This window comes from Coenobita brevimanus, chromosome 4 (assembly GCF_032717465.1).
Source record: "Coenobita brevimanus isolate Jiangsu-jjx chromosome 4, ASM3271746v2, whole genome shotgun sequence".
In the NCBI taxonomy this organism is placed as follows: Eukaryota; Metazoa; Arthropoda; class Malacostraca; order Decapoda; family Coenobitidae; genus Coenobita; species Coenobita brevimanus.
The window spans coordinates 35,584,835-35,597,202 of NC_136957.1; the positions used below are offsets into that span (position 1 = coordinate 35,584,835).

General features: G+C 42.3%; 1 protein-coding gene across 1 annotated transcript in view; it reads right to left on the bottom strand.

Moving 5' to 3' along the window:
* Positions 1-1,427: 1,427 nt before the first annotated feature.
* Pdp1 (PAR bZIP family member Pdp1) overlaps positions 1,428-12,368 on the bottom strand; it is a 73,856-nt gene continuing 62,915 nt past the window's right edge. The window contains exons 6-7 of the mRNA XM_080269222.1: positions 6,520-6,645; positions 1,428-1,621 (exon numbers count right to left, since the gene is read on the bottom strand). Coding sequence (XP_080125348.1) covers positions 6,559-6,645 — 87 coding nt within the window. The 3' untranslated portion in view covers positions 1,428-1,621; positions 6,520-6,558. The remainder of the gene's footprint in view (positions 1,622-6,519; positions 6,646-12,368) is intronic.

Below are 12,368 nucleotides of genomic sequence, written 5' to 3' on the forward strand. Positions count from 1 at the left end.
ACTCAGAGCCAGACTTTCACATAAAATATAAAACTATAATATTTCTAAGTAGGTTAAGTCACACGTTACCAAACTTGTGCCCAAAAGTACCATTTTTTTTTCTTTTTTAAACAAACACTACACAGTATTCAGGGTACTAAAGAATATTAAGGATATACTGATAATAAAAACATCGAGGTATATACATATTCAATATAAGTATTTATATATATGTTGTAGCTTACTCTTGTTGTCAAGTTCCTACCCTAAGTTTGTAAACAAACTAGCGTGTGCCAACAACACACTGAGGCCCGCATTCTCATAATCTTAGGAGACTTTTCAACACCTCTTCCTTAACCATTTATTCTGACTGTTACACGTCTTTGTTAAATCTAGGATGAGTTCCAATCTTTAACATACTCCTTTCTGTCTTTTAGCAGCAAGAATGAAAATGTTGTCACTTGGCTTCCACACGTTACGAAGGACATCACTTGGATTCAGTGGGTAGGGAAGGAAAACACTTGGATTCAACCGTTAATAAGGAAAGACGTCACTTGGATTCACCCGGCAAGAAGGGACATCACTTGGATTCAAAAGGTAAGAAGGAACATCAGTTGGATATCAAACAGTAAGATGTCACTTGGACTCAGCTGGTAAGGAAGCGGTGCTAAAGAGTCTCCTAACCTGAAAAGAACACGGCCCTGAGGAGCCTAACCTGAGTGCTGTGGGGGTGGACGGGTGGGTGGGTCTGGAGGCTGGGGTACAGATATCCTGTCTGGGTCCGTGGGGAATGATCGGGTCGGAAAGAAAATGCGTGCAATGAGGGTGCGTGGTGGTGAACTATGGTGATACAATGGGAGGGTGGCAAGGGAGTGTGCAAGTGTTTAGTTCTAGACTAGACTAGCCAAGTCTCGGCTCTGTCTGTCTGTTCGTGTGTGTTTGTGTGTATGATGATAGGGTGGAAGGGGTCTACAGTGCATCTGTTTTAACCTGAGGAAGATCTTTAACCTGTTTCAGCTCAGTCCAATGGCCAAGTGCACTGCGTCAGACTCTTAGGCAACCAAACTCATTCCTACCTAATAACCAAGGATCATCGATTTTCATCCAACCACAACTAGTATTTAATGCTGTGGAGTGGTCCAGTTCCATCAGGTGAAAACAAACTGACTTTGGTACTAGTCTTGCCAAGTACTAGGTATGTGTGTGTGTGTGTCAGTGAATAAAGTCTAGGAGACTTGGCAGGTGTAACCAACATCCTGTTTGTTGCCTGCAGGAATACCTATACCTGGTAGTGATGCAGGCATTGCTAAATTACAATGTGTGTGTGTGCGCATGAGCGCAATTTTTAAGGACTGAGGCAGGATCACACATTTCTTCTGATACTATTTTAAATTGTGTATGTGTGTGTGTGTGTGTGTGTGTGTGTGTGTGTGTGTGTGTGGAGCAGGAGAAGGCAAACCAACCTATATCCTTCATTGGTGGAGTGAATGAATGTGAGCAAGATGTGTGGACACACGAGGCCATGCTGGGCTGATGGTGCGAGTCAGAGGTAGGCTCACACTTTCTCGTACTTGGCCAGACGGGACTTGAGACGACCCAGCTCCCTGGCTGTTTTGTCCAGCTCCAGCCTTAGCCCAAGGTTCTGTGGGGATAACCAAAGGGTCAGTCAGATACTATAGCATGATTTGATGATGATGAAGAGGCTGGGAAGTCTGGCAATGAGAATGGTTATATCAGATGTGAGGGAATGTAAGGAGAGAGAATTAATATGAACATCAACAATGCAATTCAATCCTGTTATGTTAAACTTCTTAATTTATTAATGCACCTCCAGGTGATATACTAAGCTCATGAGAGACCTCTCATTCCACAGCATTTGGGTTAATTCAGGAAGAAAGCATATGTCATGAACAAGATAAGTCAGGAATATCCATACAATGATTACAGATTTAATCATTGCTCTGAATCCATTGAGTTACTTAAGGTGACATGTATGACAGAGCAACTCCACTGCCCTGCTTACTCAAGCATCTCTCAATTCCTGACTGCAGAATAATGGGACTACAATGGATAGTTTATCTGTAAATTAACTGTTAGTCTTGCCAAGTGTTATGTGCTTAAAGCTACAAAGCTGCCAGCCTTTTAGTGCCTAGGTTGACGTCCTGGTGCAGGCAGCCACCACCTCTGTGTTCATCCCCCTTTTGTGGGTTGGTTTGGACAAGCAGTAGTTAGAGCAACAGCTAGGAGAGGTAACTGTGTTAACCTGAATTTTTTCAGTGTCTTTGTATCACAGGATAGTGGCACAACAACCAGCATCAAGCTTAAAGGCCTAAGCACCCTTACTTCTCCCCCCACCAGCTGAAAAGAGGTGTGCGTGTGTGTGTGGTGTGTGTGTGTGTGTGTGTGTGTGTGTGTGTGTGTGTGTGTGTGTGTGTGTGTGTGTGTGTGGTGTGTGGTGTGTGTGTGTGTGTGTAACCACATCAGGCATGAATGTACTGCAGTATCAATACAAAAATATAAAACAATAAAACAGTGTGCACACTGATAAATTCATATAAAACTCGGTTATACCAGTAATCTTTCAGAGGTATATGCAGGCAAATGGCATTACAAATACTGCAGATCAATCATCAGTTACTATGATACCACTTTAGGGTCAGACAGAATCTAAGTTACAATAGAAGCTAAACACTAAGGTTCTGTATAGATTAAATTTGGTATGTTAGAGTTGTAAGCTCCTTAACCCTTTGAATGCAATGCTCGACTGGAGTTGAATAAAAAAAAATTAATTTGACAATTTTAAGGTAGGTGGGGGCACCCATCATCCACTCATTCATTGCAGGGATGCCATATGGTTTCTACAGTGAGTAATCCTGGGTACAGTGATAGAAGAGAGGAAGATGTGCAAAAGAAGTAAAGAGTAGAGTGATACAAGGAAGGAAAGTAGCTGGTGCTATGAAGGTCTTGATTAGAAACAGGCACGAGTGTTGCAGCTGCACAAGGCTTACATGAAGGCGTGATAGTGCCAACTTTAACATATGGGTGTGAGACTATGGTGTGACATGAAAACGAAAAGAGTAAGAGCAGTGGAGGTGGGACTATGGAGGAATGTATGTAGAGTAGAGAGTGGATAGGATATGGAATAACGTGATGTGTGAATGATGCAGAATGAGGAAGTCTGTGGACACCAGATTCGAAGAGAGAGTACCAAGGTGGTATGGCCATGTGGAGAGAATGGATGGCAATAGTGGTGAAAAGGGTATATCTGAGCAAATTTGAAGGAGGAAGGAGGCAAGGTAGGCCAAGAAGAAGGTGGAAGGATATGGTGGATGAGTGTGTGAGGAAGAGAGGTATGGAAGTTGGTGAGGCCAAGGGACTGACAAGAGATCGAGCTGTCTGGATGAATTTTGTTCAAAGAAGCACATGACCACAGACCTGGCACCCCTTTTTACTGTGACAGCGTTCAGATTTGCTCTATCGTTTAACTATATGTGAAGCTAGAGAATGTGGTGAAATTTTCTGGTCTGTCAGATGGAGCCTGGATTCCATGGGCTTGCATGATGAGCGAATGAAAGCGTGGCCCATTGAATTGGGCAAACTTAGGCTGTCTAGACGTTGCAACTCCTCATTCCTCCCTAAATGAGGTCCGGATGAGATAAAAAAACAGCATTTGCCAGAACAAAATATAGGTCTTGTCAACTGTGTTTCGCAGATACAGATGCCTCTGATCCACTTAGTACAGAAAAGGCAACTCAAAAGTTCATTTGAACAATTTCATTTTTTGGCTACATTTTGACAGTCTACCTGGGTCTGCCGTCCCTGTGGACTGTCATACCTATAGGGTTAATACGCTATATACAATGACCCCTTGGTTATCGCACCTAATCGGTTTCTTGCCTGTGATAATGAAACTACGCTCTGATGAAAGCACAGAATCTCTGAGATTTTTCTTAATTGGTTGTGCACACCACTCCCTCATAAACCCAAATTTTCCCTTTTACAACAATTTAGACCCACTCTGTACTGTACATACATAATTATGGTAAGCATCAGAAACACACACAGGCATGGTTAGGTTGATAGAAATGGTGAAAAGGACACAGTAAGGAAGAACCATATACCATACAGAGACCTGAGATGGGGTTCTGAGGCTAGGAAGTGTAGGGTTAGTGTCCACCACCTGGGACTAACTCCTTCAGTGGAAATTAATATTTTAATCCCTGCACATCATCAAAAACCATAGATTTTGCAACAATAATGGCAGGAGGCATGATTTTCATCATGCAGTGATAATGAAAATTTCATAACCATGGGATCACTGTACAAGTGTACATACAACTCTCAATATTTTTTACATCTTCAATTTTTTTTCTCCTTTTCTTTCCAGGAAGGAACAAGCTTTCTATGCTTTTAGCTTCTGACTTAGTTTCATTAAAAAAATAATAATAAAGTAAAAATAAAAAGCACTCTATATTCATACAAATGCTGTATTTGATCCATACGTTATCATCACTGATGATGACTGCAAGAACATGTCAATATACTGAAGGGGGGTTCACTCTCATCTTAAATGTCAGGACCAACTGCCTAGCCCTGGGCTCCTACACTCCTCATGGGGCAATGTAGGATTGGATGGATGGATGATATATTTGACATGATAATAACAGGCAATATACAGGTATACACTAATTACAGAGCAGACATACTGATGAATCTCCTAACTCCAATAAAAAATTACCCTCACTCATGACAAAAAATACATTCAAGGCTGAATTATATCATCAGTCAGTAGTGCAGTACTGTACTAAGAAAATATCTCTATAAATCATCATAGGGAGGACAGTTAAATGAGGCCGCTTTTAGTCCCATTAGTATGAGGTCTCCCCAAAGATGAATAATAAAATATCTGATGAATAAAATACAAGAGCTGTCATTATGGTGAAGTTAACAAAACCATGAAAATAAAAATTATATACATATATATAATATATTGAGAAAGCATTAAGAAACATATGATATATGGAGAGCAATAAAAAATTAAAAATCAAATAGCACACCATCCTGGAGTGATCAGTGACAGTACAAATCTAATGCTATTTTCATTCATTTGAGAGCTTAGACCACTGAATACTTTGGTAGGTCAAGCTGTGTGTGTGTATTGTACACTGGTATATTCATGTGTATGCGAAGTTTATGTTGTTTTGGTGTATGTATAAATAGGAGAAATGACTGGCTGGGTTGTCTGTAGCACATTTTTTTTTTTTTTTTTTTTTTTTAAATAATATAAAACTGCCTTATATTTTAAGTACAACTACAGGGGTGTAGTGTGTTGGAAGTCATGTACATGTTTTAGTCTCATGTTTACCATGTTGGAACCTCGTGACTGTGGTCTGATCACAGAAGACCGTGATGAAAACTGGTGTTATGGAAGACCAGAAACACATTACCCCCTGTGGTATTTATGAGTGAACACAACTACACATATTACTCAAGGACTAATTAATTACCCTGTAAGTTGCATGCGATTCAAACTGGCTTTCACTAGGGACTTTACTGGAAGCATTTGTAAGAAAAGCTTAACCTGATCATTATAGTGACACTGTACAAGTCCCTTCTTGCTAACTCCAATTTTATTCAGTGCAGCAGTGACACCTTGTGCTAAGTGGCTCATGAAAGCTATTCCTGACCCTTCAGGTAAAAGTATTCCCCAAGCTGAATTAAACTGCAGAGATACCAAATGCACCTGTACCGAAGAGCTAATACTGCTGTCTGAGGTGTAGGTTCAGTGTCTGATTCACAGTGTCTTAGCAATTATCCATGATACTCTAGAATACTTCCCTGACTTGTAATTAGGCCTGCCTGTAGCTGTGTATATGAAGAAGAAATAATTGTAACTCTGGAATCAGTGTTGACTGTTTATGAATAATTCTGATCCTAACTGGGCAAGGACATGATGACATGGAGGCAATTCATTTGTGGCCACCCCTTCCAGAACTAAGACTTGGCAATAAAGATATAAATTCATAGATACACTATGTACGCATGTAATTGTAAGGACCAGTGTTGACTATGTATGATAAAAATGCTGCATTTAACTGGAAACCCAAGTTAGTCCACTGGATGAATCTTAAGTGTCAGCCATACTTTCTGTGGAATCATGTTTTAAACATGGATCGTATTTTATGGGAAGAGTGTATTTTAAATACCATCTCACTCATATTTGAGTGTTGATTGTATTTAATGATCTTGAGGTTTTCAAAAGTGTGTGATGCACATGAACTATTCTGTTGGAAGTCTGCCAGTATTCTGAATGCTGACTTAGCGTGGATGTAGATGCAAATATCTCAGCTTGTAACACTGATGGTGATGATGGTGTGCAATTGTGATGGGGGTTTTGTTTGTGGTAAATGTATAACAGGTATTTTGAGTGCAGTGTACTGTTGTGAGCTTGTACCTGAACCCTTCATCTCCTAACCCTGTTGGTGGTGGTATTTATTTAAAATGGAGTTTACTGTGTGTGTGCAAACTTCTGCTCCTAACCCTGATGGTGGTGGTGGTGAAGGTGGAGGGGTGGGGGAGTTACACAGCCTCGTACAAGGACAGTCGTTTCTTCAGAGCCTCCACCAGACTCTGTGCCTTCTGCAACTCCGCACTCAGGGCGCTATTCTGGGTGGGGGAAGAAAATGGCCCATCAGTTTCCCTGGCACTCACCTGCTTTACCATCATCTGCTTAAATTCACTGCCACTATTTTCCAGTTTAATTCTCCATTATCAACTTACCTCAGTGCCTGTTACAACTTGCCTCACTGTCATCTGCTTCAATTCACCATCAATATCTTCCAGGTTAATGCTTCCTTATCAACTTACCTCATTATTATCTGTTTCAATTCACCACCACTATTTTCCAGTTCGGTTCCTCATCAACTTACCTCGCTGTTATCAGCTTTAGTTCTCCACCATTGTCCTCCAGTACCATATTCTAATTCAGTCTTCCTGCATCAACTTACCGCACTTCTGTTCTCCACCACTACTTTCCAGTTCAGTTCTCTGGGCACCAACTTACCTTACGCATCACCCAACATCTTACAGAATCAGTGAGTGCATCCTTACCTTGCACTGTATCCTTCTGCTAGTCCTGCATTACATCAGGACTTCAATTTGATTTCCATCTTCAAGTTCATTGCAACTGCTTTCTTAAACCCTCACCTCAACTGCCTTCTTCAGACTCATTATCTTCTGTTTGACTTCACTAATTTACTGTCTTGGATAATAATTCTTTCATTTCACTTATCTGTCTCAAGTTAATTTTCCCCATCTTACCTATCTTCATTGACTTTACCAGTAATTTCTGATAAATATTTCCTTCCTTTCTCAAAAACAAGCCTGTCTCCGCTTCACTCAACCAAACATGCCTCGAGTCCATGTGAGATACCAAATTTAAGTTCATGTAACATCAACTTTCAATTGTTTACATCATCCATAAATACAGTACTGTAGTCTTGTTATGTTGGTTCATTATGTGATGTGATGAATCTTTACGACAATTCAAAAGTTATGCTCTTGTTTTGAACTGCAATTTCATTATAATAATTTCTCTAGCCGCCTCCAAGAATCTCATGTGGATGTGGCAGTGTGCACAAGGTGGCAGTCACCTGTCTCAGCCAACACAACCACTGTCCTGTGTTTACATGTACTCAGAATCTCCATCTTGGATCTGCACAGGCGGAGGCCTTCACACCAACCTTTTGATGACCCCATCTCACCCACGTGTCCTGTGCCTTTGTTCTCAGTGTTACTGTGTCTTTTCACTCGCTTAGGACATTGCAACACTATTGGTATCGCCAAGTAACAATGCAGGCTTACTACAAATAGTGCTGCATGCATTAGTAAGTTGAGAACTTTTAGTGTGTGAAGTAAGTGAAACTTACAACTTGGAGATCATGTCTGGTGCTAACCCTAGTGGAAAGTGTGGTGCTACTGATGCTGCTGAGAGCACAGCCCTTGATGTGAAATTAGACATTGTTAAGCGCCGTACGGAGGGACAGGGACCAAGCAAGATCATCGATGCCTAAATCTGCCCCAGTCCATGGTCTTAACAGTGACAAAGAAATCTGATGTAATTGCAGCATCACGAATGTGTCTTCCCTGATTGCTAAACAACTAATCAGATCAAGACAGCTTATCCTGGAGAGGATGGAGTCTCCTAGCTCTGTGGGTTAATGAACTAAACAGAGCAAAGTAGCCTCTTTGTTGCACTTTTATGTCGATCTGTGAAAGGACCTTGGGGAGAAGCAAGATACGAAAGCCAAGGAAGAGTTCAAGCAAGCACGAGTTGGCTTGAGTGGTTTACGGCCTGTACTGGCCTTAAAAACATGTAACTTGGCATCGTAAAGCTGTTGGTGCAGACCACATGGTAGCCGAGACCTACCCTGCAAAGCTGATAATGATAAGGGAAGGAGGACACACTCCAAAATAGGTACAGTACTTAACTTTGATGGATGGGCTGATTTTGGAAACAAGTATCCCGGAAAACAAGGACCATCTCACCCTCATCCTCGGTGTGAATGCAGAGGGAGATCTCAAGCTCAAACTGTTCCTGGTTTACCAGGATTACTTCCACACACTGCCACTTGTAAATGGCAGGATACCCGTACTCCTGCCTGCTTGACTATGCCAGTTGCAGCAACCTTGCCAACCATTTCCTCCTGTTGGTTAACAATGTCCTGAGCCACCCTGAGTGCATGGAGGACTGGGGTGGATAACATCAAAGTGGTGTACCTGTCCCCCAACACAACATTGTTGCTCTGGCTCATGGATCAAGGTGACACTGCAACCTTCAAGATCTACTACCTCCACTGCACCTTGGAGCATATGTTGAGGGTGAATGATTCTGGGGCAAGCGACATGTTGTGGGAGTTTTGGAGAAATTACATCAACCATGTCATCATCAGCATCATGGTGGTGTTGGAGATGCACCCAGGTACACCCAATGCAGTCTGGCACAAAGATGGCCAAAGTGTGTGTATACTCCTCAACTTGTCACACGAGGTGGGATTTGAGAAGGTAGACAGGAAGATGCGCAAGAGGTACTGGACAGCAGCATTACCAGATCATGAGGTGCCAATTTCACCAGATTTCACCAGTGACAATAACCTTTAGATCAACACACACACAACCTACTGACCATTCCTGTATAGCACATTACACATAGCCATTTCTCTACAAAAAATCCCTTTCCAGAAACATCTCGTGATTCACTGATCCTTAAAGGATAATTTCTAAAGTTATTTTCATCATAGTTTACCTAAATGGTGTAATTACCTAGGGAAATCCATGAGAACTCCACAGGGCACCACACAAGAAGTTCAAACGTTGGAAGCATTAGAGGTACCATTGCCAGCCGTTTGACGTAAATGTGGAACTAGTTGCCACACGCCACCACCGAGTCACAAACATGAGTGCATTTCAAACATCCTTGACTACACGCTATACTGAAGGTAAGCCTAAAATATATTTTATTTCCGTTGACGAGAAGAAAACTTTTGTAGCACCAAAATCGAAGTAAACGATTAAGGTTACTTCAACATTAATGACTGGTCATCTACATTTTCACTAGATTTCGCCAAATGTTGTCTAGGTCCATACTCTTATTTTTTTCACCAAGAAGCTTGAAATTTCATCAGACTTCCTGAATCTGGTGAAGAACTTCACCATCTGGTAATGCTGCTGGACAGCCACACTGAGCAGCTGTCGACAAAAGAGCTCACCGAGCTAAGGTAATGGGTGGCAAGGACAAGCACCTTTGTGTTCTCAGTATAAAGACCTTGAAGGAGTTCCTTGCGATAATGGACAAGGGCATTGCATTCATCTAGGACAGAGACCCAAACCTGACGAGAAAGATGCGTCAATGCATGACATTGAACAACACTTCAAGGTGTACACTAAGCTCCTGGCAGTTAAGAAAAAGGCAGCACACCAGACCATCTCCTCCTCCTCTTCCCCTGCCAGCAGCACTGAGAAAGAGCTAAGGCTTTCAACAAGTGGTGTGCAAATGCAACAACTTGCAATACCTGCCTCCCTCATGTCAGTCTTGTCTCCTTCACCACTTGGCACATCCATACACCATCCTGCCACACACTCCCTCACTGATTTGCTCTCCATCAGCCTTCTCACTGCATTGCTATACCTTGGCCTCATTGTAACATTCTCCCCATGTTGCTCCACCTACTTCTGAGGACCTGGAGTGATTGTTCAAGCTCGTCACCTTCCCCCCAGCCGTGGGGGGAACCTTTGGTGGCGACTCGACTGGCCTAGGACGTACTTCAGGTGAGTGGCAGAGTTGTTGTTGTTGTTTACCCCCCCCCCCCCAAAAAAAAGGGGGGGGGGGTGTTAGGTTTTGTGGTCAAGCACCCCCCTTTCCCCAAGTCATATCATCCTCACCATACAATAAATCGTTATGCGATGGGTTTTCATTTGACGTAACCTTATCGTATAAAGTTGTGACTGCATGTGGTTAATCACTTTCCAGTTCAGAGCTTTACATGTACAACTGTTCTTTGGATGCTTGAGGTGTAAAGTTGAAGAGAATAATAACAATAAATTATTTTAATACCACAATATTTTGCACATGTTGGCTCTTGGCATCCCAAGTCAATTGGCAACATTCACAACAATGAGCATCTTGTTAGTGTGTTGCATAATAAGTACAGTATATAAATATACAGTACAGTGGAGTACACACACACACACTGAAGCTACAGAAGATACCTTAACCCACAAAGCTTGCAAATCTGCATAAGATTTCCTGTCACTTACATTTACTCTCATTCCTAGGAAAATTCTGGGAGTTATTCAAAATAATTAAAAACAGTAAACATTTCTTAAGTGTACAGCAGCCTCGCATCCAATACATTTCTTTAGTACTGATTGCCTTCAATATGGCAGATGTTCAAAGTATTCAGTAAAAGAAATTAGTTTAGCATGTACACTGCAAGATAATGCTGATTTTGTGTGTATGGCGTGTCAGGGAGAGCAGGTGGAGATTGTCAGGCGTGAAAGGATGGAAAACTTGCTGGTGAATCTCTCGAGTGTGTAGAAGAGTTTTGTTATTTGGGAGACATGTTGTGTGCTGGAGGTGGGGCTGGAGCTAGCTCTGTGGCTAGGGTGAGAAGTGGTTGGAAGAAGTTCAGGGAGCTCTTGCCTCTCCTGACATTGAGAGGACTCTCCCTACGTGCTCAGGGGTCTTTGTATGCAGCATGTGTTAGGAGTGTAATGCTGTATGGTAGTGAGACCTGGGCAGTAAAGGAGGAGGATATTCGCAGGCTCAGACGTACAGAAATGACAATGATTAGGTGGATGTGTAGTGCGTCCCTGTGTGCAAGTTCTGGGGGGGCTGGGTTTACGATGGAAGAGGCGTTGAGAGGTAGGATGGGACTGGAGTGTATTGGTGTTGTGATGAGGAGAGGTAGATTGAGGTGGTTTGGGCATGTGGAGAGGATGGGGGATGATAATTGGATGAGGAAGGTAAGAAGTGATAAGATTGGGGGTGGGGTTATGAGGGGTTGACAGAGAAAGACATGGGACGAGGTCATTAAATGTGACCTCAGGGTTAAGGGACTGAACAGGGAGGCTGCAATAGATCGTGCAGCATGCACAGCCGCCATAAAGTGACCAAGGCCGACGCATGCAAGCATGTTGGAGCCTTTAAAAATGAAACAAAACGAAATGATGGGACATATAAAACAGTACGGAGTTTGGAAGCATGGGTGTGCTACTCCAGTATGGTTAGTCCCGGGAAGGGCACTACTGACAATGAGAAATGGATTGGCTGGGAGAGGTGCAGTGGCCATCAAAACATTTATTTGTGCTCTCCAGTATAACACCATTTAGCATGTTGGGACAAACTGCTTGAGGACTTACACTAATAAATGAAAAATTTTATAATGGGGATTATATTTCATAACAGTATATAATTAATCAAGTGGTAGGTGGGGGCACTTACCATCCACTCAGTCAATGTAGTGCTGCTTTGGGTGTCTACCCTATCTACTCTTCCTTCCATTCTCCTCATCTGTCTTTCTTTCCTTCATTCCTTCCTCTTCCTTCTGCCTATGGTTGACTCTGCACTGAGTGACAAGCCATTTACTATGCTGGGTGATAACCATATAACCAAATTATGGCACCTGGTGGTTTACTGAGTAATTACGGTGCTCCAGTTGATTAAGCCGGTGCAGGTTTATATCCAAGGGATGGTTGGGGTTTATTGCTAATATACTACTACTCAGGGATGAGTGAGGCTGGTCACTCTCACCTCAAATGTCAGGACCAACTTGCCCTGCCCTGGGCTTTTATCCTACTCATGGGATACACAGAATTAGATGACGGATGGT